This window comes from Mastigoproctus giganteus, chromosome 11 (assembly GCF_048544385.1).
Source record: "Mastigoproctus giganteus isolate SK-2022 chromosome 11, ASM4854438v1, whole genome shotgun sequence".
In the NCBI taxonomy this organism is placed as follows: domain Eukaryota; kingdom Metazoa; phylum Arthropoda; class Arachnida; order Uropygi; family Thelyphonidae; genus Mastigoproctus; species Mastigoproctus giganteus.
This window is the reverse complement of record NC_143585.1, coordinates 178,085,160-178,102,165: the sequence shown is the minus strand read 5'-3', so window position 1 is coordinate 178,102,165 and position 17,006 is coordinate 178,085,160. Positions and strand designations below refer to the sequence as shown.

Genomic DNA, 17,006 nt, shown 5'->3' with positions numbered 1-17,006 from the left:
GTCGCCTACAACAAAAAAAAAAGTTCGGGAACCACCGATTTTAAGATTGCAGTGAGTTATTAAAGTTATTTTAACCCTTAAATACTATAATGGCAAGAAGTATCACACTAAATTAATGTTCAATTTGACGGAAACACTCCTTTTTCCCCCATATTTCAGTGAGACTTATGCGTGACGAATAAAAGTTATCTTCTAATAAGAATAAAAGAAATTTTGGTGTTAATTCGTTTATATTTTAATTTTTAATAATAACTGGCCTGCTCCATAATTGTCAGTACAATTTCCAGCCGGCCTGTTTCATTTCAACCTTGAACGGTCATCAATGAGTTTAAAAAAAAACAGGTAACAGTTATTCGTAATTAATTCCTTAAAATTGATGGTTAAATAGTACCGATCTCGGTACTATTTAAACTAAGCGACAAAACTTAGTGTAAATAAATTTTTAACCACGTTTGGCATAATTGTGATAATTCCTAAAGATAATTGATCAGTGAGCGTTTTGATATTTCCGCTATTTAAATCTTTATTTAAGCGCAATTGCGGTCTGCAGCTGATGGCGATTTTTTTACACGAAAAAGGACAGAATGTTTTTATGCTTGCAATTCTGTGAGGCAGGATGAAAGAAGATCCAGTTCAAGAAGAAAGAATTTTCATGGTTTTCTCCAGGATTGCCCGGAACCTTCCTGATATCGGGTCGTGGCAGCATTAATGGTAAACTGTTTAAATTGGGACTGTCTCCTACTGCACTTTGTCAGTGTGGGGCTCAAGAGAATGCGGATCATATCTTACTTGATTGTCACTACTATTTTGATTATAGACGAGAACCTCAACTTATTGCAGAATTCTTCACTAGCGAAAAGAAATCCTTACCTGTTCAATCTCAGATTGCATTTAATGCTCTTAATACATTTGCTACACGTATCTTCAACGGTCTTGAACTTCGCCCAGTTAATTCGAGATAGACTGCTGTTCTTGCGGCTTTTTATACCTCAGGGGTGGTTTACTGAAAAGCTACTTCTAACTAGAGATACTCACAGTGACTACTTATATTAGATGGTAACAATGCTTTGTTATATATTAGAATTATTTTCGGATTTCTACTGCATCTGAAGATTCTTCTGTTCGATCCTTGGGAAAGCTACTCCACGGGATTGTCCTTTTGGACTTGTATTCTCGGGTGAACTGTTGAAACCAGCTTGGACTTGATATTCATTGTACATAGTGTATATATTTGTTAATACTGAATATTGTCCTGTTAATTGGAGTGTGATGGGATGAAATTTGGTCCATTATCTTTGGACTCTTTCCTCAAAGAAGACAGGAATGTCCCTGACGAGCAGCTTTCTTTGCTGATCCTGATACCAGGATGGGATTTTTGGTAAGATATCAGGCGTCGGTATCTTACCAAACAAAATAACAACATAACAAAGCACAAAATTTACACACAAAACGGTGCATTCACATGACTGGATTTGGTGCAAGCCTCACCGCGCCACAAAACTATAAAAGTGGCTAGTGGGTGAAACCCGGGGGGTCCGCAACAACCACACTTAAATACTTTAAATTTCCAGTCGTCAAATGGTATTTGGTACACCTTTAAATGAAACACTTAGATTTTGTCAATATTTCTTCATAGAATAACTTTCTTTATACAGAGTTATGAGAGCGCTTATTTTTTTCAACAATCAGTTCCTTATTTCTTATACTATTTCTTATTTCTTATAATTCCAGAGCCGAATTGTCAATCAATTCGGCCCTGGAAAGATTATGCAAGGCTCAAAAGGGATAGAATTTTTTTCAGCCTGGTCTGTATTTGTTAAAAGGAGAAACTGCTTCTACAGGGATGGGATACACTTAAATGCAAGAATGTTTGCTGATGCTGTCGAGGCAGTGTTAGGTGAGTCGGAAAACTGCTAGATTGGGGGCAGGATACAAGAACTAATAAATTAACAGTAGCCACTGGCAGAGGTGAAAGTGATTCTTGCACTGCTTCTATTGGAATGAGTAGAAACCTGGAAAACAAGATCCAGGATATTTCAGAGACTGCTGGGAATCACTGGGGTACAAATAAAGACATAGGTTGTGTTAGGGTAGCTAAGAATATGAACAAGTGCATGTATACTTGCGTGTACACCAATGTAGTTTGGTAAATAAATTTGATGAATTTGAGGTATTACTCAAAACATCAAAGGCAGATATTGTGGGGACATCACAGACGCGGTGTCACACAGATATAAGGAATGCAGAACTGGAATTTGGGGAGTACAACATCTACAAAAAGGATAGGAAGGGAGGAGGGGTTGTGCTATTAGTTAAGAAACGCAAAATCCAAGGAAGTGAAACCAGTCGACATCGCTGGACTGCAGTGTCGAGTCAGTTTGGTGTGACAGAAGCATTGGGAGATCAAAATTGAGAGTAGGAGTGTGCTATAGTCCTAATGAATCTGATGAGTATAATAAGAAACTGTACATGGAAATAGAGTGGGCCAGTAAATCAGAGAGTCTTATAATGGGGGATTTTAATTTCCCAGACATTGACTGGAATTTGGGGGCTGGTCACTCACACACTAGCAGGGCTTTTGTGGATTTATTGGATGATTGTTTTCTACATCAGCATGTTCGGGAGGTAACTAGAGGGAGTAATACTCTTGATCTGGTTATCAGTAGTGTTTCTTCATGCATTAAGAATCTGCAGATAGAGGAACCACTTGGTGGCAGCGATCACAGTGTGCTGCCGTGGGATTTACTCAAAGAGGTAACTACCATTAGGGGTAAAGGGAAGGGTTATTGCTTCCGTAAAGGCGACTACGATGGACTGAGACAGTATTTAAATTCTATACAGTGGGACCAACTGATGATGTTACCAACAGCAAATTCAAAATGGGAAGCATTCAAAGAACTTATCTTGGAAGCTACTAGGCTTTACATACCAACTAAGGAATATTGTTCAACGTTTAGGCCTAATTGGATGTCAGATGAACTAATGAGACATGTGGCAGAGAAGAAAAATGCATGGAATACATGTAAATTAATGGGTGACATGGAAGCCTATGATAGATATAAGCTGGTCTGTAACCAAGTCACAAAGAAGATTAGGCGGGAAAAGGCAGATTATGAGAAATCCTTGGAAAAGGATGCAAAGAAATACAGAAAAGAGTTCTTTGCCTATTTACATAGTGAAACTCTAGAAGAAAAGGGATGAATCAGATTGGTCCACTGGATATTGGTTGTATAACAGTTGAGGATCCTGCTCAGGTGGCTAACAAACTAAATGAGTATTTTGCATCTACATTCACCCATGAGGAGTTATTCAGGGAGGGGAATGCCAGAGGTGAGTTAAACTGTGGCAGTGAGCTGGATGATTTTGTAATAACTGAGAGGAAAGTGGGGGAGAAATTGTTGAAGATAAACATAAAAAAGGCACCCGGGGTGGATGGGATCTATCCAGTTATATTAAAGGAGGCAGCAGAGGAAGTAAGCAAACCCTTAGCCATAATTATGAGAGCTTCCTTGGACTCAGGGGAGGTACCCATAGACTGGAGATGTGCAAATGTGACCCCAATTCACAAAGGAGGATCAAAGGCTGACACAAGTAATTATAGACCTGTGAGCTTAACTTCTGTTCCAGGAAAATTAATGGAGGCACTGGTTAAAGAAGCACTGCAGGATCATCTAGACAAGAGTACAGTTATAGCTCGGACACAGCATGGTTTTGTTAAGGGAAAGTCTTGCCTGGCCAATTTGATTGGATAATATGATGCAGTCACAAAGGAACTGGATGCAGGGAATAACTTTGATATTATATACTTGGATCTTAGAAAGGCTTTTGATACTGTTGCACATGGAAGACTGCTGCACAAATTGGAGCAGTGTGACATTGGAGGCAAATTGCTGCTAAGGATAAAGGGATGGTTGAGTGGGAGAAGACAGAGAGTGGTAATCAATGGACACTTCTCATCTTGGACTAATGTTATTAGTGGAGCCCCTCAGGTTTCAGTGTTGGGTCCGTTGTTGTTTTCGGTGTTTATGAATGATATTGATGATGGTATATCAAACTTAATGTCCAAGTTTGCAGACGATACGAAGGTTGCCAGGGTTGTTAAGGACACTAATGACAGTACGCTGCTGCAACAGGATCTAAAAAAGTTGAGCAGATGGGCTAATGGGTGGCAAATGAAGTTTAACATTGACAATTGTAAAGTACTACGTATAGGAAGCCGTAACCTCAGAGTGAAATATCAACTCTGTGGTACTACACTGACAGTGGTAAAGAAGGAAAAGGACCTGGAGGTAATTGCGCAGACAGATATGAAGTTTTCTGAGCAGTGCAGACGGTCTCCAAGAGTAGCTCATGGTGTGTTGTCAAAGATATAGAGGAATATTTCTAGCAGGGATAAGGAGGCGATTATTCCCTTGTATAAGGCAATAGTCAGGCCACACCTTGAGTACTGTATACAGGTCTGGAGGCCTAATTTCAAGAAGGATGTAGAGCTGCTGGAACGAGTACAGGGAAGGGCAACAAGATTAGTGAATGGAACAAAGGGTTGCTCTTACGAAGAAAGGCTTAAGTTTTGCAAATTACAGTGTCTGGAGACTAGGCACCAGCGAGTGATCTGATAGAGGTGTTTAAAGCCTTGAATGGTTTGAGCATGCTCAATGCTGAGGGGTTCTTCCTCTTGCTCAGAATAATCACCTCAGAGGGCATAAATTCAAATTGAGGAAAGACAGATGTAGAATAGATGTGCGGAAATTTGCCTTTAGCCAGCGGGTAGTTGGTTGGTGGAACAAACTTCCATCCCTTGTTGGTTGTGAAAGTTGATAGCCTAAATAAATTTAAAGCTGAGCTGGGCAGGTATTTGGAACGAACGGAGGGGTGAAATTGGAGTGGTTGTTTTTTTTTTTTCTTTTTTTTTGGGTGATGCTGCATGAATTTGCTTTTTCGCATCGTACGCCTTTACTAATGCTAATGCTAATAATGTTTTCACGAAGCACACAAAACTTACACCAAAAACTTTTTCTGAATGACACTTGTTCGATTTTATAAGTTATATCTCATACTCCTCATTCCATATTATTGCAAAACACTCTAGAATCACAACAACATTCGGACATCTTCTACAATGTTCTACCACATTCCGGAGAGCCATACACCTTTCTGGAACATTCTCGAATTCTAGAAATTTCTTAAACGTTATTTAAGTTTTTTTTTTTTTTTTTTTTTAAACATGATAGAAAGTATTTTAGTAAAAATTGGGAAACGAGTTGATCCTAATTTTTAATAAAAACTTTGAAAATTGAGAAAAATGAAAAGTGATTCGAAAATTTTAACGCGGGAGTGTACATGTATTGTAGCATTCCTCGCACTTCCTTACTGAATTACTGAGCTCAGTAAAGCAGTAATGTGGAGACTGCCACCCCATCTCACTCTTCCAATTTTCGTTCATGTAGTACTGATATCACTTCGAATGTCTGTTTTAAAAGTTCAATCACTTAATGATCTGAAGCTTGTCTTTAATGAACTTAATTCACTACTGCATCCAGGAAATAGTTCCAAAGCTTGCAAGAGCAACCACTAAAAACGCTATCTGTAATTCTGTCTTCAACGCGCATTAACCCTTTTTCATCTCGCCTTCTCGAATGGCAGATCGCTGTAACTAGTAATTTCATGGGAACAATGAACGGGCTACTGAAAAAAGGAGAAAACCGATTTCAAATGGGCTGGAAGGACTAAAACAGAATTTGTTTCGAGTTCCGCCATAACTGAAGACTGCAGATGTTTCATTTTTCGTTTTTGTGTCTGCCGTTCCGATAACTTTTTTTTATACCTCAGTTCAGCGCACACTCTGTAAAAACTATTGTATGTTAGCATTGCTTGATAATATTTTAACACACCAGAACCCGGATCTCACATCTGCCTTAAGCACTACTTTTCTTCTATTGTCAACCTTCTGAATGTTTCTCTTTCAGCACCAATTTCCAACCAATCTTCAGTCTATATTAATTTCTGTCGAGAGTTTTACTTCTACAAACTCATCTGTTACACTTCAGACAAACAGAATAGAATACTTTTGCAAAATTATTTTATCCAGGACTCCCAGCAATGAATCAGTGACCAATCCTGAAATTATTCAAGCTTTGGTCTCATTCTCTTCCTCTTAAGACTTCTCTATACTACTTGGATTTTAAGCTATTGGTAAGATCCAAAGGCACTTTCCAGTTCAAGATGTAATGTTCGAAGCTTGTTCTTCGCATTCTTAAATTGCGGGACTACCGAAGATCCAGAGCCTCGCTGAACAAATGCTATCAACCACTCTTCCATTGCTGATTCTTCTGAATGTGAAATCGTGAAAGAGTCCATCCAGAAGAATTACACAGTACTTCTTCCTACTTTCTTACATCCTGAGGAGGTTTCCTTCAGTGATTCTCATTAAACAGCTGAATATATGTTTTGATACCCTCATTACCATCTTATTTGAGAGGCAAAGCTTCTTCCAATTAAGTTGTTTACCCTTCTTTGGATACAACTCTGTTAACTGGTACTCTGTCTGGCAATATAAAGCTCTCCACTACGTCTTTAGATATACGCCTCCATTCTACACGCTCTTCTGGGGTCTCTAGGCCAAATAATGAGAATGGCCCTCGCTTCGTGAGGTCAATTTTTGTCCTCAGCGCCTACGACCAGTCTTCTACCCACCAACTTTAACCAGCTATCTAATTAACAGCCAACAATATCAGCTGAAGTGGCATAGTATTTAGGGTTAGGCGCCGTTTGTACTCTGTGATGGAATACAGAACTACTGCATAAGCCAGAAAAAAAAGTGTAGTGTCTGGTTCATGCAGTATTGTGTTATGTTCTGTTGTTGTGTCTCTGGCTACTTGGCCGCAGGGAGCCTAGTGGAATCCTACGTTGCCTGACGCCACCACTGGGAGGTGAGCCAGGCTGCCTTGATACTCTGGCTGATCTCCTCCAGGGTCGCCTGAGCTTTCTGTACGGAGACCAAACCAAAAAAAAAAAAAAAAAAAAGAGGAAAGAGTGGGGAAGTTACTAGAAGTGGTGGAGTTAAAATAGGCAAAAGGAGGAGGATGAGGAAAGAAGGCATCCTCCAGCGGAAAGAGGAGGTGGGAAGGGAGAAGTAGGAATCACTCTTGGTCTGGGAGCCCACCGAAGGCCAGGGAAAGGAAGACAGCTTGCAGAACAAGGGCATTGTGCAAAGTTGGGTAGGTGCAATGGGAAGTGTCTGAGTTTGATACATATATATATCAGTTCAGGGCCGTCATTCCACCGCGGAAGATGTCCAGTTAGGTGTTCATTCAGTTCTGAAAGCGGCCGGTGATGAGAGAAGAGCATATACGAGGAGAGATCATAGCGGTTTCAGGAACGTCTGGTGTGGATGTCTATGTTGTGGAATCAGACGTGGAGAGATGATACCAATGCCTTTTGTAGACTGCTGAGGCATACCTGCTAAAAGCTACAATAACAGTTGATTGCGTAGGTCCATCAGCTGAAGTACCTTCTTAATCTGACAGAAGTAGAGCGTGCTACTCTTCGCTTTCAGAACCAATAAGAACTCTTGATTTCAAAGTGATCCTCGGCAAGCTCGGTCTTTCGTCGGTCGGCTTGCTCCTTCTACAGATCTTTCAGATGTTGAGAATTTTCTCAACACTGAATTAGGCCTTCACACCTCTGCGAGGAAGTTGTCCATCCAGACTATGCTTCATTTCTAATCTTGAGTAATCTGTTTGAACAAGCATGTATTTCAGATACAGATATCTGACCGTATTATTAAGATTATTAAGCTTTACAGGTCTTTTTCAGGCACTGCTGGCCATCTCCCACCGGATGGAAAATACCCGAGTTCGAATCCCGTTGATGACAAAAGCAAATTTTTTTGGGTCTTTTTCACAACGTGGCTGAGTTAGTCTCGAGAGAGGGTAGCATGGTCTTTTTTCTCCGGTAACTTGGTTTTTCGCAGCAAACACAAAATTCATCTCAGCATATATGCAATTTAGAGACAATATACACGGAGTAACATGGCCTTAGCCGATGCTCCTTAAACCCAACAACCAACCAACTCTATCCATCTTGCCGGACCCACTCATTCTTGCTAGTAGTCTTCTCGATGTATACCAAGGTCATCATCCTTATCGTTACTCTTTTATGTCAATTGTAGAAGTGTTGTAAGAAATATCACTGCTTTTGTCTTTCTTCTGTAACCGATTTTTTGCCATATTCGCTCTCAACGAAACCTTTTTACTTCCATATCTACTTGGCAGTGAAATTTCACTCCTCTTCTATTCGGTCTATCGTTCGGATCGAGACTCGAAGTGTGGTGGTGTTACTATCTTTACCCACCATTTGGTCAAAGTGCTGCAGTTTTCTAAACATTCTTTCATTGAAGGTATGTCATTATTAGTTAACTATGCAGGAAAGATTCTTTTGCTTTTTCACCTTGCTCCCTCTTTCTTTAGCCACCATTCAACAATCGGAGAATATTATAGCTGAAGCAATTTTTAAAAGTCTCCAAAAGCAATACCACTCATTCTGGGTGATTTTAATGTCCCAACTGCCTTCAACCCGAATCGCACACCAAATTCAATTCACTGCCTAAGGAATCCTGTATCATTTTGCTTAGTAGTGTCCTAACTGAAATCCGAACCTTTCCCACCCGGAACTGTAGCTCTTTCCTTGGCTGGGTAAAGTACCTGCCCGGCAACCCAAAGGTCGCGGGTTCGATTCTCGCCTCGGGCTTGGATCAAAGCACTGCAAAAACCTTGGGAGGTGCAATATGGCCACAGAAGCCGATGCGCCAACAACTACCAAATCAAAAAAAAAAAAAAAAAAAAAAATCTTTCCTTGATTTAGTTTTCACAAAATGAATCGACTCGCTTCACAGTTTCATCCGATCGGATCACTTCCCAATTGTCATTAATTTATTTTCTTCTTTTTCTGAACCTTCCTTTGACAGATACTTTTTTTTTTTTTAGCTTTAGGAACACCGACTGGACTTCGTTAAATCTGTTTCTGGGCAATGTTAGTTGGATTCCCATCCATAATTTTGAATCGATTAATCATTACATTGATTATCAGTACTTAATCCTCCATTCTGTGTTCGTTTCCATTAAATTCTCTACGGCTAATCGTACTGATGTATTTAATTCTTCGCAAAAATTAACTCCACAAAAGGTATTTAAAACTGAACTTAGCTACTTTTTCTTCTCTTCCCTTAGACGTCATGTTAAGAAATCTCGACATTGTCATTGTCTTCACTCAGTTGAAGCTGAACTTACTCAAAATTTAAATTCCAGACCATTATGGTATATTTCAAACGGCTATCGTGATCTCCCAGAATTCCTACGTTAACTAATGATTTCAATATCTCCATCTTGGCACCGCTAATCTTTTTTTCTAATCATTTTTCGAAACTTTATTCTTCCTTTTATCCAGTAATAGAAAAAGGCAGGGTGACTTCTACTCGTTTGAGTTTGATACCAATGACTGTTCTGGTAGATCAGTTCTCGCTACTGATGACGTCCAGTCGGCTTAAAGATTTGACTGCTCCTGGTCCTCAAACTCCCTGCTCTTTTCTTCAAGAAAAGTAGTTCGATTCTTACAAATCTCTTCAATTACTGTTTTCTTCATGGTTGTTAGCGTTCGGAGAGGCCTTATCCTCCCGATATATTAAAAAACAGGGTGAGAATGACTCATAATAACTGCAACTCAACACACCAACCGTATATTTAAACTTTTATTAAATAATAATAATATAAAACGAGATAAAATTTTGTAATAATAAAATAAAATGCACTGATTATGCGATAAAATTTTAAATTTAGAAATTATACTATATGGCATTATTAGCTTTTAATTTCTATATATTTTTAATTTTATCGCTTTTATTTGTGCAATCAATTATTTTAATAAAAGTTGAGTTATACGGTTGGTGTGTTGCGTTATTATGAGTGAGAACTTTCCCAACCCCAGGGGCCTATTGGAAGAATGAGAAAATCTAGTATGCCCAACAACTATCGACCTATTCCTATACTGAATGCAACGGCGAAAATTTTTGAAGCCCTACTTTATAAATTTCTTAGCTCCTACCTTCACCCTTTTATCAATAATTATCAGTATGCTTTTCATCCAATGAAATAAAATGTTTAAAATCTTGTCTTGTTCTCTCATTTCCTAGAAACTAATTTTGAAAAAAATAAAACAAATTGATTCGCTTTTCCTTGATATTTCATATGCATTTGACTCAGTCTTCTGAAAATGAAAGCACCAAGAGTTTGCTCTTTGTGCTTTCATTTTATGGTCAACAGTACCCTTGACTGGATTTGCTTGATTCACTGCTAAGAAATCGTAAAGTATCCATAATAACTGATGGTACTTGGCCGTCTCCTGTTTCGCAATGTGTTCCTGAAGGCTCACCCTTCGGCCCGCTTTTCTTTATTGTTTGCATTAATTATTTTTCGACTTTATTTCAGGCTGTTAATGTTCAGTGGCAAACTGTGTACAGATGATATTAAACTTTACAAAGTTATCTAATCTTCGACTGACAATGATGAGCTGTAGTCCTGGCTTGATCCCCTCTTTCTTTCCCTCTGACTCAATAGAAATAATTGATTTCTAAACCAGTTAAAATGTAAATTACGTCGCTTGCGCTCGAATCGTGCGTTTAGACCCTCTGTCTTTATCGATTATAATATTGGAAACTCTAGTGGTTGTTGTTGGTTTATTGTTTAATGGCAGAAGGGCTACTAAGGCCATTTTGTGCCTTGGAAACTGTAGTACTGATATATTTAAAGACAGGTGTCCATTCCGATCTGATCTTCATCCTCATTCTTCTTCTTCGATTTTCAAGAATGAAAAACTTATAGGTCTTCTCTACAAAGCAGCCTACACTGGTCAACTCATAAAATGTTCTCTAATTTCATGCTGCTGAATACGAAAATCACATTAAAATTTTACGATTGGCTCATATTTTCAAATTACAGTTGGGGTCTCATATTAGTGAGTTACTCTACATTATCAACTATGGCTCTCGGCAAAGCACCGCCACACTACAGTTTCAGTACCACAACGCTTTTACCACGATATCGGCAACATATCGCCTCGCTCTGCGTCACGTGATAGGTTATTATTATTATTTTACGGTTGCCCGTGGCGCCTCCGTAGCCAGGTGGGAAGGAGCAGCAGTGCGTAGCACACGCTTCTTGATTAGACCGGGGTTCGCGCCCGTCACCACCAAATACGGAGGATGCGGAAAGGTCAGGGTATGACCACCGCATATCCTGGAGCAATATGGCCTTAGTTGCTAATGCTCCTAAAAACCAAACAACGGTTGCCCGTAATTAAATACATTAACCCGTATTTGTGTCTGTAAATTGCGTATGTTCTATGGTTGAAAAAAACCCTAGTTAAGGGGAGAAAAACCTTACTATCTACGCCTGAGACTAACTAACTCAGCCACCGAGTGAAAAAAGCCTAAAAAAAAGAAGTTCCTCACGTCATCGACGGGATTCGAGCCCAGGCCTTTTCCACCCGGTTTGGGGAGGACGGTGACGATACCACTGTGCTACCGCGCAGACACACGTGATAGGTTGATGTTGCCTCAGATGCGTCTTCAACTGTGTTGCAGTAATCCTCGAATACGGCTAGATACTGGGTGATTTGTTCTCAGTTAATGGGTGTTCTCTGTCAAATTCCTACTTTTTGCGCAGCATTTGTTGTGTAAGATTAATATGCCCAGTAATTGTGTTAACAGTCCGGATGACTCTTTTGCATATGCGGAGAAGTCACGTTAGCTTTAAGAAAGCGTCCCTTAACTCGGCCACCTGCTTGTGCTTTGTAAAGCAGGTGAGAACTGGGTTCCACACGTATTCTGCACTACCAGTTCATCAAAAAACGGATGGATGAATCGAAAGGGACGTTTTATGAAGGGAGCCAACGAATTACGTCACAGACTGTTACTTCTGTACGGTGCCTCCTATTAGAAAAGGGATGACAATGAAGAAAAAGTGGACAGTGACATACCATCTGCAATTCGTCTCGTGCATCACGGTGAGGTACTACCTATTCCTGAACCAACCGACCCTTTTTTCTGTACACTCTGATGAAGACACTGATGAACATCAACTTGATATACACGAAGTACAGCAGCCGTCTGCATCAAGGGATACACAATTTTATCCAAACCTTTATCCTTCTGAACCACATAAGATCACGGGAAGTGAGCTTAATGACCTCCTCAGCGATCTCGAACTGTTGAAAAATAAGACAGAGCTTTTGGCCTCGAAGCTAAAGCAGTGGAATGTTCTAGATCATTCTGCGAAAGTGACAACATTCATTCCGTACTCGAAATATAATTAATTTGATAAATTTTATTAAACAGAAGGTGAGCTCACTGTTCCTAAGGATGTTGATGGTCTAATGACAGCAATGAACATGAGGCATCAAAGAATGGCAACTGTTATAGACGCTTCTAAGGTTATCCTTAGGGCTGTTATTACACAAAGGAAATATGCTGCTTTCAATACTTCTTGCATTTGCAGTCCACAAAAAATTTAAAAAATAAAAAAACAAAAAATCTCGGGCGAGGGTAGCATAGTTTTTTCTTCCGGAAGCTCGGGTTTTTCGTCCAGCAAACAGGAAATCGACCTCAGAACACACGCAATTTGCCCACAGTATACATGGAGCAACGTTGCCTTAGTTACTGAGTCTCCTAAAGATAATCGCTATTTTATTAGGACTACAAAAGAGTTACACTAATTATTGTTGCTTTCTCTGCGAGTGGGATAGTTGTGGCAAGGATATGGCACGACTACCATAGGAGTTGGCCTAAACTAAAATCATTAACACCTGGAATGAAGAACGAAGAACGTAGCATTCGAACTTCTGGTAAAACTTTTCTTCCACCACTGCCCATCAAACTGGGACTCGTGAAGGCTTTGGAAGTGAACGCATTCTGCATTCAAGAGAGTACAAAGAAGATTAAGGCAGGCGTTTTCGTTAGTCCACAAATAAGGCAACTTTTTTTCTTTCTTTCGCTGCTACGTGACTGTACTTCACAATAAAGATTTATTTCTTTAATTTCAAAGACGAACAGTTGGAATGTGGCCTTAGTGATAGCGAGAAATCAGCGCGGAAAGCCTTTCAAAATATTTCGACTCGTTTACTAGGAATTGTTAAAGCCGGCAACTGCAGCCAGCTTGTGGAGGATCGCATTACTTCTGACGAAAACCTGGGGTGTAACGTATCATTGAGGATGCATTTCTTGCATCACACCTCGATTTCTTCCCTCCAAACTGTGGTGTCGTCAGCGACGAACATGGCGAGCGCTTCCATCAAGACATCGCAGCGATGGAACAAAGATAGAAAAGCAAATGGAATGCCACCACGTTAGCCAATTATTGTTGGATGGTGAAAAGGGATACTCCCGAAGCTGAATACAAGCGAAAGGCGAAAAAGGCCCGGGTTTGATACAGGTATGTTCGTAGCACATCTTACTGCCATATATAAAAAAAAAAAAAAAAAAAATATATATATATATATACCTTGTATAAATAAAAAAACTTTTTTTTCGAAAATAAGAGGTAGGCTGCCATTTTAAGCACTAATTCCGTGTTGAACACCCCGAAATCTATAAAGTAAACTTACTTTCATGACCGTTAACAAGATATGGCCCAAAATTTGTTGTTCAGTGTTCTTCCCATATTTGGTTATTAGAGAGTCGTGGCAGTTTCGAAAAAACCTCGTGCGAAAAGACCGGCTGACTTCAGGCCAATATCAATTGCCTCTCCCTTCCTGAAATGCCTCGAGAAGTGCATCTATAATGATGTAGCACTCGCAATCTTTGCGCATAGGCCAGAACACACCCATTATGCCATGCCTAATAGATCTACGGCCACCTGCCTACAGTCATTATCACAGAAAATACTTCAGGCCTGGAATGACAACGAAGATCTTCACACCATTTTTCTCGACATGAAATCTGCTTTCGACTCAGTCCAAATAACACCCCTTCTTGCCTTACTAGAGAGATTCTACGGGATATCTGGAAATATGCTCAAGATCCTTAATAATTTGCTATCTAGGAGAATGCTTCGCTTCAAAGGCAATGGCATTAAAGTCACTAAAAACGTCGAAGTAGGGATCCCACAAGGTGGTTTTCTTTCAGCCTTGTTATTTGCAGCAATATTCGTTCCACTAATGGATCAAATTCCAGCTTTCCTATCGTATGCTGATAATATTGTATGCTACTTACCATGCAAACATCATGTTGGCGATTCACAAGAAAGACAAACTGCCTCTGAATCTGTAAACAGCTACCTTAATACATTCTGTAAGTATGCCAAATTTTTTGGCCTATTTGTCAATCCAGAGAAGTCAAACTATCTCATCTTTACGCCAAGTCTGATCACTTCTACTGATACTGCATCTTCTCTACTTCCGGAATTGGCAGGAAATGTCCTGACTCCCACAGACAGCGTCAAATTCCTAGGAGTAATCCTTGATGCCAACCTCATCTATAAAAAACAAATCCAAGCACAGTATTCCAAAGCCCTGAGAGCGTTCTGGGGAATGAAAATTGATCTGTGCAAAACGCACAATAAGAACATAATCAAGAAGTACCTCGCAACTTACTTCTGTAGTGTACTCTCCTATGCCGTGGAAGTTTGGTCGGCGGCACCACCCACCAGCCTCGGGAAACTATGGGGCCTCGAATTCTGGGTGCTGAAGTGGGCCAACTTGTGGTCGCATCAGAACTACACAACATCTAAATCTACTCTCTGTTGCAACCTGCAATATACGCCCATAGTCCACAGAGCCCATGTGCTAAAAATAAAGTCATTCCTTCATCTGTGCTCAGCTAAGCAGGATCACATCAACATCTGGAACACGGTTGGTTGGCGTTTGCCAGGCAGACATCTCCGTAGTACCCCCTCCCTGTGCTCAAGGCTCCAGCGGTTACAGAATTTCAAAAGACACTTCCCTAATGTGACTCTGGACACTCTCAACTCGCTCAACATCGACATCGACCTGTGGACTGTAGACAAGGCATATCGCGATGGCATCTTGTCCCATCTTGCTGTTTGTAAAGGACAATTATGTAAGTGCCGATCTTAGTTAGCCGATGTTATTTCATGTTCTGCTTAACTTGTAGTCCTTTTTCGCTGTAATTACTACTTCATTCATTTTTACATTTTGACTAGTATCTTTGCTTTGATCTATTTATTATTATTAAGTTATTATTATTATTATTTTTTTTTTTTTTATAAATCAAAATCACTTGTATAAACAACTAATTGTACGATTCCTCTGGCTTTCTGTGTAAGGAATCACTAGTGTATAAAATTTATGTTAATAAAGAATCTTATTATTATTTTTATTATTTGGTTCCCACAACAGAAACATCTTTCTCACAGACTTCGGAGAATTTAAATTAAATTCGCTTTCCACCATCGAAACTATGGAGCTCTTTGTGGTTGCTTCAGAATCGTTCCTCTTCACTCCAGACGACAAATCCGTGGGTCTCTTTTTGTGCGCAACATCATAAACTCTCTTGTCGATTCTCCATCTCTTCGCGAACAAATACCTTTCTTTATACCGCTCTTGAATTCTCGTTTTAAAACAAATTTTTCTCTTCTCTCCCCATTCGTACTTCGAGTCCTCTGGTACTGAATTTTGATTTTACTCTTTAACCACGTTGTGTTAAGAAATTGCTCTTTGCGCCGTTTTTTGATCCACATTTTGTACACATTAATAGTAGTGAGTTCCTTGTGTCGATTCTCTGTAATTCTCAGCTTTCTCACCATTTAAACCTCGTACTAATGTTTTCGTTAATAGCTCCCCTTAGGGTAAATGCGCGCTCTCCCCCACCCCAAGTTGCAGGATCTGTCACAGTGTGTTGATTGTATTTAACAAAATCGTGACTGATTATTTTTACTATAAAAAAAATCCTATACTTAAATACGGATGTCGTTTATTTTTTCACGTAGACTCCAACAACCGAAATGCCAATTTGTATGAGCGCAGAAACTGAATTCAACTTTGCAGAACGTTTTTTACCAATCTCAATTTCGTTTTTGATCGTCGCCAACAAATTAACGCAAAAAAGAGGCAAGTTGGGAAAATCTCCAAAATTTTGTGCACGATCATCTGAAGACCATTGACATTAAATACACGTAAAACTCAATGTCTTAATGCTTTTCTAGTCAAAAAGCAAACTCTGATTACTTCTGAACTGTGTGTGTGTGTTCTCCGAGAAAATTCTGATGGATTTTATTTTCTTTTTTCGCAATGTAGAAAACCCCTCCGCTGTACAACGTGACGAAGATCGAAACCCCCGTTGCTCTCATCTGGGGCGACAACGACTGGCTCGCCGATCCCAAAGATGTGGCTCTCCTTGCGCCGAAGCTGAGAAACCTCGTGGAAAGTTACCGCGTCGCATACCCTTCGTGGGATCACTTGGACTTCATCTGGGGACTCGATGCCCCCCAGTTGGTGTACCGGGAGCTGTTCAAAATACTTCGCTCGTATTAATCGGAGAGATGGAAATTTCGCACGAACTTTGAAGTTGTAGTTGCTGAAGGTTGATGTTATCTTTTGATTATTTTTCTCGTTTTTTCATGGCGCCTCTGATGTTAATTGTGGTCACAAGAGAACGATCGAGAGATTTTATTGTGCACATGCAATGTATATATTGTACACAGTGTTATGCGTAATGTTTTGGGAAGAAAATCCCGAGGGTAAATAAAATAACCATGAAGCCTCGTCATTTATTTCATGTTATTATCATTCTCTCTCTCTCTCTCTCTCTCTCTCTCTCTCTCTCTCTCTCGCGCGCGCGCACACACACACACACACACACACACACACAAGGAAGTTTGGTTCATCGCTCCAACTGAAATGGATCGAAGTTGATTATTAAATCCTCGGTGCCTTTTAACAAAATAATTTGAAACCATCGGAGAAGAACAGGCGCAGATGGACGTGGTGGGTGCAGCTTC

General features: G+C 39.9%; 1 protein-coding gene across 2 annotated transcripts in view; it reads left to right on the top strand.

Moving 5' to 3' along the window:
- Positions 1-16,633, top strand: part of LOC150078594 (gastric triacylglycerol lipase-like) — a 58,929-nt gene extending 42,296 nt beyond the window's left edge. For both annotated transcript variants that reach the window (XM_090384928.1, XM_090384927.1), the window contains one exon: positions 16,303-16,633. In XM_090384928.1, the coding sequence (XP_090241054.1) occupies positions 16,303-16,539 (237 nt within the window). In that variant the 3' untranslated portion in view covers positions 16,540-16,633. The remainder of the gene's footprint in view (positions 1-16,302) is intronic.
- Positions 16,634-17,006: the final 373 nt, after the last annotated feature.